An 18138-nucleotide genomic window follows, 5' to 3' on the forward strand; every position below is an offset into this window, starting at 1 on the left:
TCTGTAATCAGTTAACATGTTTTGTAGTAAAAAGCTCGTAAGTGGTACAGTAGGCAACATTATTTTTTTTCGTGACAAAGCTGCTTTTTCTTTTAAATATTATATTTCCTGTCAATAACGCCAATCAACATTAAAAGTTAAATTGAAAATTACGAAATTCGGAAAATGAAGAAGTTATTATATTGCTGCTAAGCCCGTACTACCGAGAGGCCACAGGTAAGAGTCTCGCACGCGGTCGAGTTTATTGTGTAACGGCTCGCGGTTGAAGGCCAGACGGTCCCACGCCCAGATGTGAACAACAGATCATTGATCGCGCATCAGCATCGCAGTTTAGCTCCGATAAGTTTCATAGCTCAATTAACTGTTTATTGAAAGAAACTTTAAATGAAACAAACTGTACACATGGCCATGTTTCTAGTCCACAGAGAAACGTCAAAAGGAAAGTTTGATCTGGTCCATCCCATTTTAGAAGCCCTAGTGAGTATTGTATAGCAAAGAAAGAAAAAAATAATTGTCTATTGTTTTTAAGTGACAGCTCATTTACGGCAAAAGCCTAACCCTGCTCACAGCCTATGCCAATGTTATTGTTAAATAAAACTTCGGAAGTTGTAAAACAGTTTACTGTTTACAAATAGACGATTATTTAAGATTTTCAAACTTTATTTGTTTTTGTGTTAAAACGGATGCGTCGCCGTCATTTGAATACTAAAACTGCATTTAAAAAAACAGTCACAAGTTCGCGTTTAATTCAAAAATTTATCTCTTTCGCAACTACGTTATTGAGCGTACGTTAGACAGAGACAAGGTGACTGCAGGAAGCTGTTCAAAAAAAGAACAACCCTTCCTTACCCTTTCGGGGCATTTTGTTGTTTATATTATAGCAAAAAAGTCGTATGTGTCGTTAACGATAATCAGTAATCGACTGAATTTTTATGGCTCTAAAAGCTATTATAGCTTGTTTAGTTGACCGTTTACGTTGAATACAAATGAATAGAGTATTAATATAATTCAAAACTGTTTTTTTTAAGCTTGAACATTTTCGAACAGGTAGTAGGTCAGTGTGAAGAACACTATTCGATTATACGTAATGCTATTGGTTTTTTTTTTAATTTTTTGAAATATTCTAGAATACTTTTCTGAATACCTATACTATTTTATACTGTCACTTAATTGTTTTTTTTAATTGCTTATATGGGTGGACGAGCTCACAGCCCACCTGTTGTTAAGTGGTTACTGGAGCCCATGGACATCTACAACGTAAATGCGCCACCCACCTTGAGATATAAGTTCTAAGATCTCAGTATAGTTACAACGGCTGCCTACCAACCAAAACGCATTACTGCTTCACGGCAGAAATAGGCAGGGCGGTGGTACCCACCCGGGCGGACTCACAAGAGGTCCTACCACCAGACTTCCTACCTACGTCCTACCTTCATACTATGCTGTATGTTAGATATGAATTAAGTTTAAATTTCCCTGAACTTGAAATGTACTTTGAAGTTCGTAAACATGTACTTGTACCATTAATGTCGACTATAGATTATAGAATTTATAAAATATTTCTTCACACTTCGAATTAGTTAAATTTTAATATATAATACATTATATATAATACATTAATGAACAAAGAAGTCTCGGCGTTCAAGACGATAGCGTTGAATTGACATTCAAGTTCGTTGTACTTACATAATTAACATATATTATGAATACATTTAAAATTCATTTAACTAGTTTTGATATATTATTTAGATATACGATACTTCTGCCTTCATATTATTTAATTTAAAAAAAAACATTTTTTGTTAAGTTATTGATGTGCATGAGCAATTTTGACGGCTTACCATTAGGAAAGCTGTGTGCCCGTTTATCTTCGTAGATATTAAAAATAAATGCATTTCAGATAATGATCGCATTGTAGTCTTGTTTTATGTTTCAAATTACAATACGAAGTGTCAAAGTAAAAAACTAGATTATTAAATAAATTTATTACATTTTTTGAAATGGCTATATGAATCTACATTAGCTTTACTTCGCAATTAAGCTAGGCTAGTACATCGGTACCGATCCAGCAAATATATATATAACCGTATAAATAGACGCATTTAAAAATAAATAAGTAACATACATAGAGGTCAACGACCCGTCGCGAAACACGATATTGTTATGTGTCTTCATACATGCAGTTTTATATGTCACATTTGCAATTGCTGACTCAGATAATGTCGTACGCGGAACGTAAGTACTTATTGTATCGATCGTATAGCCGACAATCACGTGGAAGCGATGTGGACAAACGACTTTTTGATTTTGAGATGTAATTCTGCTCGATGTTTGTAAAATATATACATCTAATTTTGATTTGTTAGGAAACAAAATGTGTGTCCTTTTTTTTTATTGTCATTGCAGGCAGATGGTATACAGCCCGCCTGATGGTAAGATGTTATCACCGCCCATGGACGCCAGCAATATCGGGGGCAGAGCTAAGCCGCTGCCTACAGTTTAAAATATGTACCGTACTTACCATATAAAAAATGTTCGTTAAATATTTCAATAGTTGACTGTGGTAGACGGTGAAGGGAGACTAATGACATTGGCACTGTATCACGTGGTCTTACTGGTGGTAGGACGTCTTGTGAGTCCGCACACCCGTGTACCACCACCCTGCCTATTTCTGCCGTGAAGCAGTAATGCACAAATCCTCGAACGCAATCAACAAAATGTTTTTTAAATATCAAACCGATTCACGTGCCTCACCTACTCTAAATACGGATAACAATAATTGCCGACATAGCTGAGTTGACAACGGCGGCGTCATCAGTTCGCCGTAGTCAGGTTCGATGCCCGGGTCACTTCCGTCAATGGTCAGCGTGTTTCAAACACATACAATTGTAATTAAGGCGATCATCTAGAACTTTCTTTAATTATTTTAAAACTTAACTAATTTTTCATAATCCTTGAGGCAATCCGTCTGTAACAATACGAATATTACAAGTAATATTTGCAAACGATTTTTATTGATTTGTTTCTGCTGCAGTTTGAATCGCCGGTACGACGACCCACGCGTTGACGCTGTGGGGTGGTATGTGGGAGATGACGTCATTGAAACCCCAACTCCACTTTGTCCTACAGTCGTCTGGTCGTCGCGACAATACCTATGTATTACTTGACCAATATGTGACGGAATAATTATAGTACAGTTTTTAGCGTCTTTCAGGAATATTAGCAAATTGAATTCCGAATTCAACGAACTTGCATTAGGATTTCCTGCTCCGTTTGAATGCCATGTTTTATTAGAACATAGATTCTAAATTAGACCAAAGAGACCAGAATCAAATCAAGAGTTTGGCAACACTAGTTAGGCTCGCGAACCACTGAAGGGACGAGGCGATTGATCGATCGAAACCGGTTTCCGATTATTATATTATTTAAAGTCCTTTCCAGAGTTTATTTCTTGACATCGAAGCCATAAGGTAAATTAATACTTACAAAGTTTTAGTGTATGAGAGATACGCAACAATTTTTAGCACAAGTATTTAATAAGCACTAAATAGATATACTACATATTAAAAAAAACGTTACGTAACTAAAAACATGATACGACTTTATGGTCGTGATGTCAATTTGTGCTCTTTGAAAAGTATCATATACATAGTGACGTCACGTTGTCGCCTTTACCATACAGCCATTTAGAGATAGAATTATCAGCCTGCTAAGTTTCTCGCCGGATCTTCTCAGCGGGTCGCGATTCCAATCCGGTAGTAGATTCATTCGCGGAGCAGCTGCTCTTGAGTTGATAGGTCTCCTTCGGAGGCGCTCGGGCAGCTGTTAGCAAATCCCACCCCTTCTGGCTAAGCCTTTGCTTGCCCACATGTCCTGGTGAAACTGGAAAGGCCTCCAGACCACCAGTAATCCTTCAATCATAAGAAGATAGAATTCGAAGAAGTCCATAAACAGAGCATAAGTAAGGACTTTCCAATTGACGCCGGTGCTGTTTTATAAACGTCTCACTATGGATGTGGGGCATAGGACGCGCAGGTGCCCTTTCGCTGAGAGAAATGTACCTGCGGTCGCAGGTCGGAAGTGAAAGCCGAATAAAAACGTATAAAATTACATACAGGATGTCTTCTCGACGCCTCCCTGGAGAGACCCGCTCTTCATCTGCAGCAATTGTAGAACTACCACTCGCCAAAGTTGAATATTATTGCATTGTGGTTAAAATCTGTGACTAACTCCAACATAAACGATTGCTCTCACTCTGCGAAACACCGGGCCACATGGCGTCGCATCGCGAGAGCATCGGTATCGCAGAATCCGACTGATGCATGACCACGACCACTCTGTCAAGAGTGTACGAATAGAAAAAAAATGTTAAAATCAGTCGTAACAATACACCTTGCGAATGTTCAATCAAAAGTTGGGGCTTGCACAGGTAATACGGAAATGTCTATGACACAGGAATGCCAGAGTCGGGTGACTTCTTCAAAGTTATCAAACGTCCTATTCAGCGACTCCAAGGGTACCGGAAACGGAGACGGCATCACGTCCAGCAAATGTCGCGGCAGCTATGAGATACGAGCTAATCGTCTCAGTTATGTTGGAACGAAGGCTGGGCTTGAGAGCGCGACGGTATCGTGAGAGGAGTACCTACATTTATTTGTGTCAGTTTTTTTGTTTACCGCAACACGAATGGCCCAATCAACCGTGAGGTGTGAGGTCAAGAACTTAATCAAGCAGATAAATATTCGGACAATCGACGGCCACCGAGGATATTTTGCGGCGCTGTCAGTGGATGCCGGATACGCGAACAAGCACACCTGGTCTCGGAATTCTAAATCCGACGGAGAATGGAGCTTCTGCTCGAACCTAGAGGTGCTCTGGACACATAAGACGAATTAAATTGGAGTGGGTGGAGTCTGCCGCAGACTTCAGGTCATTGTGTGTCTGGCACGGGCTCACGATCACTTCCAGCGCTTGAGGAATAGCACCAATAGCATCGTGTAGATGACACATAAAATTCAAAATATTGCGCCCTAACCGGCGGGAGTGTATCTTTTGGAACAAATAAGGCTTTATAATATCTGTCAACGACATTCAAAGTTTGTATCCGTGAATTTAGGTGATTACTGAACACCGGGTGGGATATAAGCTCGCTTCCCATGGATGCCCATAAAATAATGCTCTATAATTAGTCAGTAAAAAGTCCTATAGTAGAGTCTATGGTCGCGTTAATTTGACAAAGCCTTTTCCTGTTTAATACGTCATCGAAAGATAAATGTATTGTGCGATATGCTCAACAATATTTATCGAATGATTTATTGTAAATTGACAATATATATAGTTCATAAAAATAATATGTTTCTGTCATATATTCATGCAATTCTTATAACAATCACATTCACTAAAACTTTTCAGTTAACTCTACAAAAAAAAATGTAAAACATTCTTTTGATGCCAAATAAAACAAAAGTAGTTACTACAATAATTACAAATTTATCATGAATCCACAATAAAACATACTACATTTTATATCACTTCCTCTTATTTCGATTACCACACTAATTAGGCAGTTTTTATTTTTCCTAATAATTATGAAATGTTCATTAATTTGAGGGTGATAATGGTGCTTAGCGAGGGCTCCGTAGCGCGCTCGTAGCCGCCCGCTACGGTCGTAGCTCGTAGCGCTCTCACACCTCAAACACAAATTGCACAAACAATCTGATTATAAGATTCGTAACTACAATCAGCTCAGCCGGTGTGTTGTTCCGAGCGATGGGCGAAACAAATCTTTATCAGTACGACAACATTTAACAATTTTTTCTGATAAAAATCTGCATTTATATAAAATGTAGTTGTTTCCGGAGATTACGCGGAGTAATAAGCCGCCGGTGGACACATGCAGAGAGTACTTACTGTATCTCTTCATGAGGGATTTCTTATAGGCTTTTCCGGTGAGGGCTTCGTCAGCGGGACTGAGTCGGCCGGCGGAGTCGTCGGAGTCTGTGCCTGAGTCTCTGGCGGTCGCCAGGAACTCCTGGGACTGCCTCAGGATGAGCTGAGTCCTCACGTAGTCACTCGGGTCGGCGAACGAGCGTCTCGCGAAATCACAAACCGATATCTCTTTTCGAACGGTCAAGTCCAGGGGCGCCTCATCGCTCACATCTGGTTTCGGGGATCTGGGTTCTTCAGGGTAGGCCTTCCTGGCGGCGAGAGTGCGAGGCTCATCGGCGCTGAGCGGCCGGCGGTCCGGTGCCGGCGAGCGGCGCGGCTCCGGTCCAGCACTGGCCGGGCGCGTCTCCACTGCCATCATGTTTACTCAAACACCGAACACCATAATCACAAGAGCACAGTTAGTTATGTCAGACAGCGAGCGAGCGAGCGTGCGTGTAATGTGTGCGCACCGCGTCCGCCAGCTATCGCGCCGTGTTGCGGACTGATGTCCCAGTTTCGGCGATGAGTTCCACTGACTCGGTGAGCTCGCTTCGGCGGCGCTCGGCCTCCCTCGGACACTTTCGTTTTCATAGCGCGCTGCGGCTGTGTGCGTGCTCGCCGCGCGACGCACTCACACACCAGCGGGTCGCTGTGTGTGTGCAATCCGATGCTTGTGTGAGTGCGGACGTTAGTGTTAGCGACGAGCTTTTTCCACTTTCGTGGGAGCTTTCCTTCATTTCCCGAGTTACCTAACAGGTTTTCAGAGTTTGATTAATTAGCGAGGCGGGTCTGTTGGCGGCGTCCGCTGCCTTTTGATTATTGTTTGCGATAAATGAATTCATAAGGAAAACGATAACGTTTAATTGTTACCGAGAGTTCCACGAGGGTACTGTTTTTAAACGTTATAAATAATTTATAAAACAATATTACTCGTTAATTGTTTGCATTTCGTTCGTTCACGATTTTGTACGATAAAATAATTAAATAACAGTATACAAATTGAACAGGTCAACCCTGCACACTAAACAAATATTTACCAACGATACCGATCACTAAACAATCCACGTTAACTAAAAACAAATCTAAATTAAATAATTGGACAGCGGCGGCCGTACGTTCGACAAAACGTTTGCGTAACACGGCGCGTAAACAAATTGTGTTTTTTTTTATCTAACGCCGGGGCATTGACCGACTTAACAAATAAAACTGCGCGCGCGCCGACCACGTGACACACTAAACTCTCCGGTCTAGCGTGAACGCTCGAGCGGAACCCGACGGATACTATCGCTAGTTCAAATAACGCTGGACGATACAGATAGAGTACGGAATGAGCGTCAATGTCACAGCGCAGTACAGAAATTGTTAGAGGAACGTGGAAATGACGCGCCTTCCTACATTACAGTGAAAGTGCGCAATTATGACACGTCTCACTGATAAAGCGTTTATTACTCGATTTATATTAAATTTAATTGTTATTCTTGTTGATAGTACTACATTAATACTGATTCGCATTATTTTTGCCTATTCTATGATTAGCAAATCATTTATGTTGTATAATTATATTGAATACTTTTTAAATAGAAAATTTGTCAGAATCGCCCCATTATTGGACTCATTGATGTTGTTCAAAAAAATATAAGTACAAAGTTTTAACAGTTGAGTGGTTCGAAATATTCTTAACTCTGTTACTGTCTGTCTACTCGCGTATCACATCGTCAAACTTAAAAAAATTCTAAATAAAAAATTTACTAATCTGGCAGATTGATTGTCCCTTGATGATCTTAATGACATTGACACAAGTGACATATAAGGCACTTGCTTGTTACGAACACGAATTTAAAAAAATGTCTCATCCAAATCTATATATGAATACGTGAAGAAAAAACTTTGTATCCCTTTTTACGAAAATTGCGCGGACGGAGGAGTATGAAATTTTCCACACTTATAGAGAATATAGAGAAAAAGTGCACAATGCTAATATTTTTTCAAAATAATGCATAAAAGATATAGTAAATCAATAAAAAAAACATTACACACACTACATACCGTGTATTTGACGCACACACGCATGCATACTATTTATTGTCAAACTTTTGTTCTTGACGTCTGTTGTCAAATTGAGAATAGATTAAATATTGTTTGTCTTTGTTAATATTTTTTATAGTGTAGTCTTGGCGAAATTTGTGATTATAGAAATATAAAATACAATCATAATAATGTACAAACTTACAATTCCAGTTAATTATAGTCGAATTTCGACTACTGCGGGACCTCTAGTTAGAATAAAACCTTACGGGTTTCATAACAATTTTGGTTAATAGCTAGTGTACGTCTGGATAGGTACCAACTCGTATTAATTTCAGTCGCGAAGCCAACACGCATGTTTTCGTCAGGCAGCGGTTTGGCTCTGCTCCTGGCGTTGCTGAAGTCCATGGGCACCGGTAACCACTTACCATCAGGTGGACCATATGTTCGTCTGCCCAGAAGGGCAACAAAAAACTGTTACTGAATAAATATAATATTGAAATTTTGACTTCGTGTATGGGCTTGTGACCCTGACGTGTTTCGGGCATCCATAACACAGGAGAAACTCCTAGCTTGGAACGTTTACTTTTTGCATTTACACGTATTTTCTTCCTTACCAATACGCTGGTAGCCTGAAGGGTTCTCCCAGCCGGGTAGTTGAGCACACGGGCTTAACCTGAGAGAAACCGCTAACACTAGCCCTTACAAGAGCAGTACTCCGCAGAATATACCAGTGGATGGAATCGCAACCCACTAAGAAGATCCGTCGAGAAACTCAGTGGGCAGTAGTTCATGCTGTTTTTTATTTATTTTTTATTGCTTAGATGGGTGGACGAGCTCACAGCCCACCTGGTGTTAAGTGTTTACTGGAGCCCATAGACATCTATAACGTAAATGCGCCACTCTGCTTCACGGCAGAAATAGGCAGGGTGGTGGTACCTACCCACGCGGATTCACAAGTGGTCCTACCACCAGTAGAATATGATATCTATCAGTGTGATATCTATAGACCACACGAAGTATTGGGATCTGCATCCTTTTGTATAGCAACGGGTCTTTGAGTGGCAGCGGTCTGTTGATTACGAATGCGGAAAACAAGTTACTAATGTCTTTATTACTAAGTCGTTAATTGTTCGGTGCATTCCTGACTGGTGGTGGTGGCACTAGTCCATCGCGCAGACCGTGAGCGAACGTCCAAACACCGGGTTCAACGACCGCCCGATCTCCCGATATGATACCAACCCTCGCGACCTTTGATAACACGGCCGCCGATAACGCGCATCTTAGATCGCAATGAGGATGTCAATAATATTGTGTAATACGAAGACTTTCGTCTCTCTCGCACGTATCACGATCGAATGCGACAGAACGGGACGATGCGATTAATAGTTTCATAATCTAGTTCAATGACAAATGTGTTAGCTTCGAAATATTTGTTTGTGATAGATAAATGTACTATTTGTGTATTGTGGCGGGTAGCGTTGCGGTGTTCAGGTCTGATGCCGCAGGGTCATCCCTTTGAGGTTATTTTCGTTATTAGGGTTGAGGAAGTAGATAATCATATCTGCTGTTAAGTTATTTTATGTACTTAACGACTTAAAGTACAGGGAATAAATAGGATTTCTTCTTGTTTCTCTTGTGCGTTATCTGTGGACGCCGATAACCACTTAAGACTACGTGCGCTGTGAGATCGTTCACCTGTGTCTATAAGTGTAAATAATACTTATTTGGGACTAGACCTTGTAGACGAATATTTTCTATTAACTAATCTATGTAATTAATATTACACTACTAAATTAAAATCACCGCTAAACCTTCATTATTATCCGCACAACAATAATGCACGAAGGATGATAATTATTGAATGAATAACTCATACAAGTATATCTATATGAGTCTTCACTGTAGGGATACATAGGACTCTATGACGAAAATTATGAAAATAAAGTCCAAGAGTTTCAGTAGAACAAGCCCTGAGCGAGTTCGTCCACGGACGATAGACAATAATACCTATACATTTTTGAGTGCGCCCGAAAATTGCATGATGCGCACAGCCCTATATTATTTTAAGCGGGAACATGACAACCCTAAGCATAGAACAGCTAACTTGCTATTATGTATAGCTGAAATCATAAGATACTTTAACAAGGATTTGTAGTTTACAAATTTTCTAGAACACCACGGACTTAATTATTATTTAAGATTGCTCTTGGTAATGATCGAGTCACATACGCGATTATTTTTGAAATGGCTCATTTATTTATTTCAATCATGCGCCACATTTAGTGAGGTAATGTCATCACAATATCTACGCAAAGTTTTAAATCAAAAAAACCTAAATAAGTTAAATCGGACGCATAGTCAAACGCTCATACTAGTATTACAATATGTGAAATGTATAAAAAGATGCATATTTCGACATCATGTTGCTGTAAATACCGCTGAACACTGAATACATGAAATAAACCCGTCCGTTGGAAGATCCTTATGATACAGTAGGGAGACATACTCCGGAGCCCGGACTCTCAGAAATGGATGTGAGTACGTAAATCTCACTCACTCATTCACAAAGAATGATAATGAACCAAATGAACTAGAATAAGGGACGCACATAGATAGATAGATAGTTTTTAAACAACTCGCTTAATGGTCTTATATCAAAAACCATCTGAAAATAGCATACTTAATGACATGGTTAACAGCTGTGTCCAAGACAAGGTTGCAACCAATTTTAAAATATTATTTTCTAAGATTACACTAGTGAAACTTACGTTAAATACGTTAGCAGTGTCCTAACAGTGATATTGACATGGCAGATACAGCCTCGGGCAACCTAATCACATAGTATGAAGGAACACAAAATGAAAATAGAAAAAAATGGCGGCAAGAGCAGTAACGTAAAAAAAGGAAATTGAATGTTTATGTGTGTTTCCTGTGGCGCGAATTACAGGCGTTGAATAAGGACAGGCATATGTACTGTCTGTTGTAAGAGCAAGACGGACGCTAAGATGCGAAACAGGTCTGCACTAGGTTACATTAGCAAGAGAAGCTAATGTTGTCAGAAATTAAAAGCATTTGAATGGCAATAAAAATACGTCAATTTCTAAATATCACTTTAGTTCATTAGTTTCTGTATCCTGGTTTTTTTTTAAGTGGTTGTGATTATAACGTTTTTGTTTGATTAAATTTATAATAATTAACAAAAATGTTAAATGATAATTCGTCAAGTTTTTTTTTTATTTGAATTAATTTCACATTGCTCGAACAATAAACATATTATGAAAAAAAGAAAAAAAATTCACGCATACAAAAAAGTCTTTAAAGTATTTAGTGCATTGAATCTACAAAGCAAATTGAAAAGTGCTTTGTACTAACTACATTATTATTACACAAGCGGCCAGCTCCGGCTCCGCTCGGGTCTATAACAAAAATTTCAACGATATTTGACGTTGTTTTATTTTTTTAAATAAAAGAACACTTATTGCGGCATAACTATAATAGTTAGACACATATTATGCTGTCGCGACACTTTTTGTTAATAATAATGTGTTCTATAAAGTCGTAGTACATTATTTTATTCTATCATCAATAGTTTGCGCAGGGCACGCGATGTAAAGGTTATTTTAGGTAATTTTTTACATCTTGGGTAACATTATTGGAGTTTTGGTAAGGATCCCTAATTTTTTTCAAAAAAGATTACGGCCTATGTCACTCGGGCATAGTGTAGTTTCCAAACAGTGAAATAATTTTTCAAATCGGTTCAGTAGTTTCGGAGCCTATTCAATACAAACAAACAAATATTTCCTCTTTATAATGTTAGTATAGATGAAGTTTCTGAATTTTATCACAAAATTAGTTATTTTGTTCACAACAAATAACAATACGTACATTTATTGACGTAACAAATGACGTTTTTTCCTGTTGCCTCATTATTGGATAAAAAAATTTGTCCAACATATTAATATGTACATCGCATTAGAACTCATAGTCGACATGTTTTAATTTCACACGGTTTTGATTTTACTCGGAACATTCGATTCATATTTAGTAAAAATAAAAAAGACTGGGATCCAAAAGCTATTAGTACCGTCGTCAATAGCAAAAGACGTATTTACTAGTGGTAGGACCTCTTGTGAGTCCGCACGTGTACCACCGCCCCGCCTATTTCTACCGTGAAGCAGTAATGCGTTTCGGTTTGAAGGGTGGGGCGGCCGTTGTAACTATACTGAGACCTTAGAACTTATATCTCAAGGTGGGTGGCGCGTTTACGTTATAGATGTCTATGGGCTCCAGTAACCACTTAACACCAGGTGGGCTGTGAGCTCGTCCACCCATCTAAGAGATAAAAAAATAAAATCAAAAAGGAATTAAAACCGTCGTCAATAGCAAAGGACCTATTCACATATGTACATACATTTTCTTCGTTTGATCTCAATATAAAACTGTATTGATGTTATAAAACGCAAATTTCCCTTCAATACATGCACATGCAGTCGATGCTCGCGTCCAAGGCTACACACATACACACACACACACACACACACACACACAGACGGACACACACACATCATTTACGTAATAACCAGTACTTGTTATCATGAACGTAGGTTAAGGACTGTTTGACTTCATTTATAGATTGCAAATTTTTATTTGACTGGTTCTGTATATATTCATATATCAGATGCATTCATGCATCAGATTTGTCTTAGGAATTATTATAAAAATCAACAAATACTAATCATAGTTAGAATTGCATTATTCTTTATGATAATTTATTATTATAATTTTTTCCATATGATGATAGTTCTAAGGTCTCAGTATAGTTACAACAGCTGCCCCGCCCTTCAAGCCGAAACGCATTACTGCTTCACGACAAAAATAGGCAGTGCGGTGATACCTACCCATGCGGCCTCACAAGCTTTATCGAGTTACGGTAAAATTGCTTTTAGTCCTGAGTCTACATATTATTACCTATATGTATTTACAAATTATACTTTTGAATAAATAATTCTGAACACGACATTTCAAGTATAGTGGATCGGATCTGCCTCCCTTTTGCAGAGTAATATGCAACTGGAGAGTTATACACAGTCTCAAGTTAAGTAACACGAATGAACTATAGATATCGACGAGCAGTTAATAGCGCAAGTAATTACTGTATCTACACGCTTCTTATTTCAATGCGCTTATTGAAAAGTTGTTTTGTGAGCGTAAATAAAACATTATTAATATATTAATATTTTTTTATTGCTTAGATGGGTGGACGAGCTCACAGCCCAACTGGTTGTTAAGTGGTTACTGGTGCCCATAGACATCTACAACATAAATGCCGCCACCCACCTTGAGATAGAGTTCTAAGGTCTCAATATAGTTACAACGGCTGTCTCACCCTTCAAACCGAAACCCATTACTGTTTCACGGCAGAAATAGGCAGGGCGGTGGTACCTATCCGTGCGGACTCACAAGAGGTCCTGCCACCCGTAATTACGCAAATTATAATTTTGCGGGTTTGATTTTTATTACACGATGTTATTCCTTCACCGTGGAAGTCAATCGCGAACATTTGTTAGGTACGCATTTCATAAGAAAAATTGGTACCCGCCTGCGGGATTCGAACACCGTTGCATCGTTAGATACGAATGCACCGGACGTCTTATCCAAGACGACTTCAAATATAAAAGGAGATTCTCAATTACATTCTTTTCGGTTTTAATATCACAGTTCCTATTCAAAAGAATTATGTATAGATAGATAAATATATATAAATTAATATAAACTTAGTTCTTATCCGATGGTAAATAGATGATGGTAAGTTTTATTCGAACGATAGATAAGAGATAAACAATCAATAGTATTGCATACAATGTTGAGTGGTATCTACAAACAGAAACGAGTGCTTGATATTAGATGTCGACACCCTGTTAAGGTCTTTGTGAGGAAAATTTACTTATTACAAAATACCTCATTCGATCGTGTATCGGTCGAATCATTGGCATGAGAGTTAAGGAGTGTATGGCACGCGAAATTTTTTAAGCCTTCTTTTCAAATATGTAATTCGTATAAGCATAGTCTGATAGTCGTCGTGGCCTAACGGATAAGACATCCGGTGCATTCGTGTTGAGCGATGCACCTGTGTGCGAATCTCAGGCGTGTACCAATTTTTCTAATGAAATACGTACTCAACAAACGTTCACGATTGACTTCCACGGTGAAGGAATAATATCGTGTAATAAAAATGAAACCCGCAAAATTATAATTTGCGTAATTAATTACTGGTGGTAGGACCTCTTGTGAGTCCGCGCGGGTGGGTACCACCACCCCACCTATTTCTGTCGTGAAGCAGTAATGCGTTTCGGTTTGAAGGGTGGGGCAGCCGTTGTAACTATACTTGAGACCTTAGATATTTCAAGGTGGGTGGCGCATTTACGTTGTGGATGTCTATGGGCTCCAGTAATCACTTAATATTAAATTATCTGGACCACCATACTACAGGTACCATCAGTAAAGTTTTGGAATTTCCCCTAAAAATAGATAGATCCACCAATGAATGATTGTACAAAACAAACATTACTTGGTCATAGCTACAAAAACATGCCGTGCCGACGTCTAAGCGAACGGGAATTTTCACTCGCTAGAAAAATACACGGAGAGTGAAAACTAAATATTAATATGAGTGTAGGTACCGAACACAAAGAAATAATATTTATTTTTAGTAATAGAGATTTCGCGAGTCGTGGTGTGTAAAGAAGGTTTTTAACGGTTTTAATATAGCCATTGTGTTAATCATATAATAATATCCGTTGGGCAGCTCTAGAGTACTTTGAAATAAATAAAAATTGCTTTAAAGCAACCAAGAATTGACATTGTAAAAGCTTTTTTAATCGTACTGGATAAAGATGCTTTTGGTTGCATATTTTACCTTAATTTCGTTATTAGATGATGCCTATTGCAATTGTTACTGAAATGATAAACTTGTATATCTTCATAACGTGTCGAAAACGATTAAAAATCCTTTTACGGCTTTTTAGGTTATCAGTTTAGCTACATGATTTTTTTAAAGATTAAACAAAAAATAACCCTTTGAGCAGTAGTTTCGTTTTTTACGAATTAAGTATGTTTTTTTTATTGCCCTTGTAGGCAGACGAGCATACGGCCCACCTGATGGTGAGTGGTTACCGTCGCCCATGGACTTCAGCAATGCTAGGGGCAGAGCCAAGCCGCTGCCTACCGAAAAATGGTTACTTGTGGATTGAAATTATTATATTATTATATAGGATTCGCTGCGGACGGTACCTGTGGTTTTTTCTCGGTCGCATCAACCGACGATCGACAGAAAACGAAAGTGGAAATCCGTTGCAATTATTACATTGTTCTCTCGAGAAACACGTTACCGTACAAACAACAGGGAAACTATGTGTATGTTCAAGTATTTATCGACGTTCGGAACGAGACCAGAATATTGTGTAAAATATAATTGGGCTTATGACGTTTTTTGTTGGCATTTCAGGGAAGATTTCTAGTATAGTGCGAACGATGGAGGACGAATAAAAACAAATGGGTGTATTATTTTTTTATTGCTTAGATGGGTGGACGAGCTCACAGCTCACCTGGTGTTATGTGGTTACCGGAACCCAAAGACATCTACAACGTAAATGCCGCCACCCTCATTGAGATAGGAGTTCTAAGGTCTCAGTACAACGGCTGCTCCACCCTTCAAACCGAAACGCATTACTGCTTCAATGCAGGAATAGGCAGGGTGGTGATACCTACCCGTGCAAACTCACAAGAGGTCCTACCATCAGTTTTTCTTTTAATTTTACGAGTTATGTAGTTAGATAGACAGAAGTTTTTAAAATATTTTTCTTCCAAGTTAATTAGTTAATATTTAACTAATTGGCAGCGCGTAGAGTCAGTCACCACTAAACAAATTCATCAATAAAATTAGTGACAGATTCTAGAACATTCTGTGAGGATTTTGAAAGTTGGTTATAAATCAAAATTTATAAATCTTTCAAAGTCTGTTACAGCAACACGACCGTGCTATCAAAGTATATCCTGATGCTTTATAAGATAATTGTTTCAACTAAAATTTCGGTATAAGCTAACGGAATTCGTCTTAATTTAATAATATTAGATTTGTTTTTTTGAAGTAACAAGGTTTGTGCCAAGGTCGGGCGTAGTCTAGACTATCCTTAATTACTATAAAATACATGCCCTTTGTAGATCTAAACGTTTTGTAGGCTAGAATCGAGACCCGGGGATAATAAATATTTTATAGACATTAATTGTTTATGAAAAGTTTTGCCCTTACATTATAATATGTATATTAATTGGGTTCTATTTTGTTTTACTCATTTACGTCATAATTAGATACAAATTATTAATGAATATGGGTACTATGTAATTCGCATATGATTTTTGTTTTCTGGAATTGTCTATAACAGGCTGCCAAGACTCATTGCGAATAATTTCTTTGAAGCATTCTTTCGTACCTCAAACTTGTTCAAGAGATCCGCGTATTCTATCACTGAGCAACAAGAGAAGTTCAGATGCGCGTTAAGATAAGTCTCAAAATCTAAAAATACAATTTTACAAGCTATATAGTTCGCAACGAGTTATCGCTAACGTGTGAGTGAGAGAGAAAGGGAAACTAGTTGTTAACTGTTTCAAGTTTACTGGTGCAAGTGCAGTGTGCTACGCGGCCCGACCTACACGAGATAAGGTAACGAGAGACCGATCCCGGGATATCTTGTTTAGTTTTAATAAACAGATAATATATTATGTTTTTTATCGTTTTTACGTTGGCCTTTTCACGAGTTATCGCAGGTCAAAGATGTTTAAACTAACTGAGGAAAATTTTTAATGAAATCTGTTAAACTATTAATGTTAGATTTATTGATTTTATTTTATGTTTATGAGTTGTTCGTGAGCTAAGAAAGAAGACAGACAGGGCAGACAGACGAACTAGACGAACCAGTGTTTGGTAGAGCAGCTACTATAGATTATAGAGATTAGCCATTATAGACATCTGAGTCTTCTACATACTTCACGTCTTAAGATGACTAGGCGGCACTTGTAATTGCTCCGGTGTACAATAAACCATCTAAGTGGTCATCATCATCTCATCTTCCATAAAGGGCAATAAATTATTAATGATGAACTTACAACACAGACATAATTTTATGATATTATATAAACAAATGGCGTACAACAATATTTTTAGTTGATTTGTAATTTGATAGCATCGATTTTGTTTTATATACCTCAGAGAATCGATTTCATTTCTAGCGCGAAATATAAATTAGTCCGAGAAACACAGAATGCTCTCTCGAATAATTGCACGTTCTACATTCCTGTTGTTAGATCCTAAAAAAATATTATCGTGACCTAAAAATATTTTCGTAACAAATTAAAACGTCTGTTAACGATTTATTGTGTCGAGACGGAGCGTTCTGCAAGAGACTACGTCTGCGTCATTATCTATAAATGTCAAGTTTCCCTGGCCAGTCGTCCGTGCAGGCAGAATGCACTTTCTTCCTGCACACACACACACACACACACACACATACCGTACGCGCATTTACGAAGACGAAAGTCTGTTAATACTATGGGAAAATACTTTATGAGAAGAAAACTGTTTGAGACGAAATCGCGGATGTGTTTCTCAGTAATATATAATATTACTGATATATATAAAAAAAATGTAATATGTTAATAGGAATTTATAGGTCTTCATCTTTTCGTACCTAGTTACCTCGAGGGGTTATACTAGATTCTTCTGGCGCGTAGGTAAGCTCACGGGGCTCAAACCTGACGACGTTGCTAACTAGCCCTAGCAAGAGCAGTGCTTCGCTGAATTTACCACCGGATCGGAAACACGACCCACTGAGAAGATCCGGCAAGAAACTCAATGGGCTGTGTATCTGAGGGTTAATTTGCTCGCCGAGCCCTTCGTTGCAAGCGACGGGTTTGACGAGAACGATGACCGGTGCTGAAGTACCTAAAAGCACCGTTAGTGGATCGGGAGGATTCGAAATGACGCGTGTTTTTGATCGAATACGGTGTCCGATATGAAGCCATGATGCATGTTATCATGTCGATAGAACTATATCTCGTCCTTTGGTTCGGAATGATGGCTCTATTCTATTTTACCAGTAAACATCTAAACGAATTATGTATTTACTA

At 38.5% G+C, this 18138-nt stretch overlaps 1 protein-coding gene and 1 long non-coding RNA gene across 11 annotated transcripts in view; both read right to left on the minus strand.

The window, feature by feature from the left end:
* Positions 1-18138, minus strand: part of Eip74EF (Ecdysone-induced protein E74) — a 247768-nt gene that overhangs the window by 64830 nt on the left and 164800 nt on the right. The window contains exon 1 of one of the 10 annotated variants that reach the window (XM_028173804.2): positions 5911-6563. The exons of the other annotated variants lie outside the window; for them this stretch is intronic. Within the exon in view, the coding sequence (XP_028029605.2) occupies positions 5911-6307 (397 nt within the window). The 5' untranslated portion in view covers positions 6308-6563. Of the gene's footprint in view, positions 1-5910; positions 6564-18138 lie in introns of those variants that run through there. 10 annotated transcript variants of the gene reach the window in all.
* Positions 85-5904, minus strand: LOC149501398 (uncharacterized). Its single transcript, XR_016324278.1, has 2 exons — positions 1431-5904; positions 85-1165 (listed from the first exon to the last, which is right to left on the minus strand). It is a non-coding gene; the product is annotated as an uncharacterized LOC149501398 (long non-coding RNA).

Source organism: Bombyx mandarina, chromosome 15 (assembly GCF_030267445.1).
Source record: "Bombyx mandarina strain Sakado chromosome 15, ASM3026744v2".
NCBI classification, from domain to species: Eukaryota; Metazoa; Arthropoda; class Insecta; order Lepidoptera; family Bombycidae; genus Bombyx; species Bombyx mandarina.